Raw genomic sequence first — 1,444 nt, 5'->3', positions numbered from 1 at the left:
GGCTGCGGGCAAGCGAGGGCAGGGCTCGGAGGGGTGCGCTCCCCGCCGCCAGGCCCCGGACCCCGCCGTCCTACCGTCTGCCCCGTGCCCAGGACGCGCCAGGGCCACGTCTCCACCGTGCCGAACAGGGAGTTGCGGATGAGGCCCAGCATGATGCCGCCCCGCGCCCGGCCGCTGGTGGGGGAGGAGATCGGCGCGATCCACCCAGCCGAGCGGCCCGCCCAGCAGCGCCGGAGGCACTCCTTGCCCAGCTGGGGGGAGACACCTAGGGGAGTCTCATGCTGAGATGTAGGAAGGGGCCAGGTTGCCCAAAGGGACCTCCCCCCACCCACCCCGGAGGTCCCCCCAGGGGAACGTCTTGCTCCACTGCCCCTAGTGCCTGCGGGCAGGGAGATGGAGAAGGCCTGTCGCCAGCTGGCCACAGGAGAGAGGTCTACAAATTACACATTTCCAGCAGTGTAAAATGGGATGGCAGAGAGAACTGCAAAAAGGGCAGGGCTGGGCCATGGAGTGCACCGCCCAGGGAGGCCTTCCCTGGAGGCTTTAAAGAGGAGGCTGGGTGGGCTTCTGGCTTGAATGACTTTTGGGACAGGATCCCACATCTGGGCCTGGAGGTTGGACTTACTAGATGACCCTCCCTTCCAAGCCTTTGATTCACAGCTGGTGGCTTGCACGTTTACCACTGCTGTTTACACAACATCTGGTCCTGTAAAATACATGCTCCTAAACTCAGCAAGTGCCTGCAGATGCTACTGCTGAGCCTCAATCCCTCTCTAGTTTAAGCCCCTTTCAATTAGCTGTGCCCATCATCCTGGAAATCCTTTTTTTCAGATCCCAGGTTTGCCACTCCACCTTGGCCTGCTGGAAGTAAGGAGACCTATTTCTAGCTCGGCCACGGGAGTGGAGAGTGCTAGCCAGTGCGCCCCCCCGAAGTGCCAGCACTAGTTGTTTAAACTCTGCCCATTTTGCTTCCTCCTGCAGCACTGGATTGATACTTACCTGCTTTCCAGATGGTGCAGAAAGGGCTGCACCTATGTGGAGTAGTGGATTGCACAAGGCTGTAACCACTGAGATGGATTCTGTGGCGTTCTGGGGAGTGATTCTGTGCTAATTAGTGCAGAGTGTGGAACTGGAAAAAGTTGAAGTCTCTAAGGATGAAGTAATGGAAAAAATTGAGAAACTTAAGTATAATAAAACACAGGACCAGATGGTATTCGTCTGGAAAAATAAAATATGAAATAGAGGAAAAAGTTATAAAGATATGGTAATATATGGGTAATATGGTAATAAATTGGTAATATATGGGCTGAATAAACTCTTGAAGGCTGCAACATCATCAAGACTACACTGATTTTTTAAATAAAATGAGTTGAAAGCAAATGCTGAGAAATACAGCTTCTTTCTTTCAAATTAATAAATGTTAGTTCAAGACAATTATACAAAT

General features: G+C 52.7%; 1 protein-coding gene across 1 annotated transcript in view; it reads right to left on the bottom strand.

Moving 5' to 3' along the window:
* The window catches only part of HEBP1 (heme binding protein 1), an 8,867-nt gene extending 8,491 nt beyond the window's left edge, over positions 1 to 376 (bottom strand). Inside the window, exon 1 of the mRNA XM_006024161.3 lies at positions 75 to 376. Coding sequence (XP_006024223.1) covers positions 75 to 152 — 78 coding nt within the window. The 5' untranslated portion in view covers positions 153 to 376. The remainder of the gene's footprint in view (positions 1 to 74) is intronic.
* Between the last annotated feature and the right edge of the window lie 1,068 nt (positions 377 to 1,444).

Source organism: Alligator sinensis, unplaced genomic scaffold (assembly GCF_000455745.1).
Source record: "Alligator sinensis unplaced genomic scaffold, ASM45574v1 scaffold166_1, whole genome shotgun sequence".
Lineage (NCBI taxonomy): Eukaryota > Metazoa > Chordata > Crocodylia > Alligatoridae > Alligator > Alligator sinensis.
Note: the sequence above shows the minus strand (reverse complement) of the source record. Positions and strands in the feature narration are given on the sequence as shown.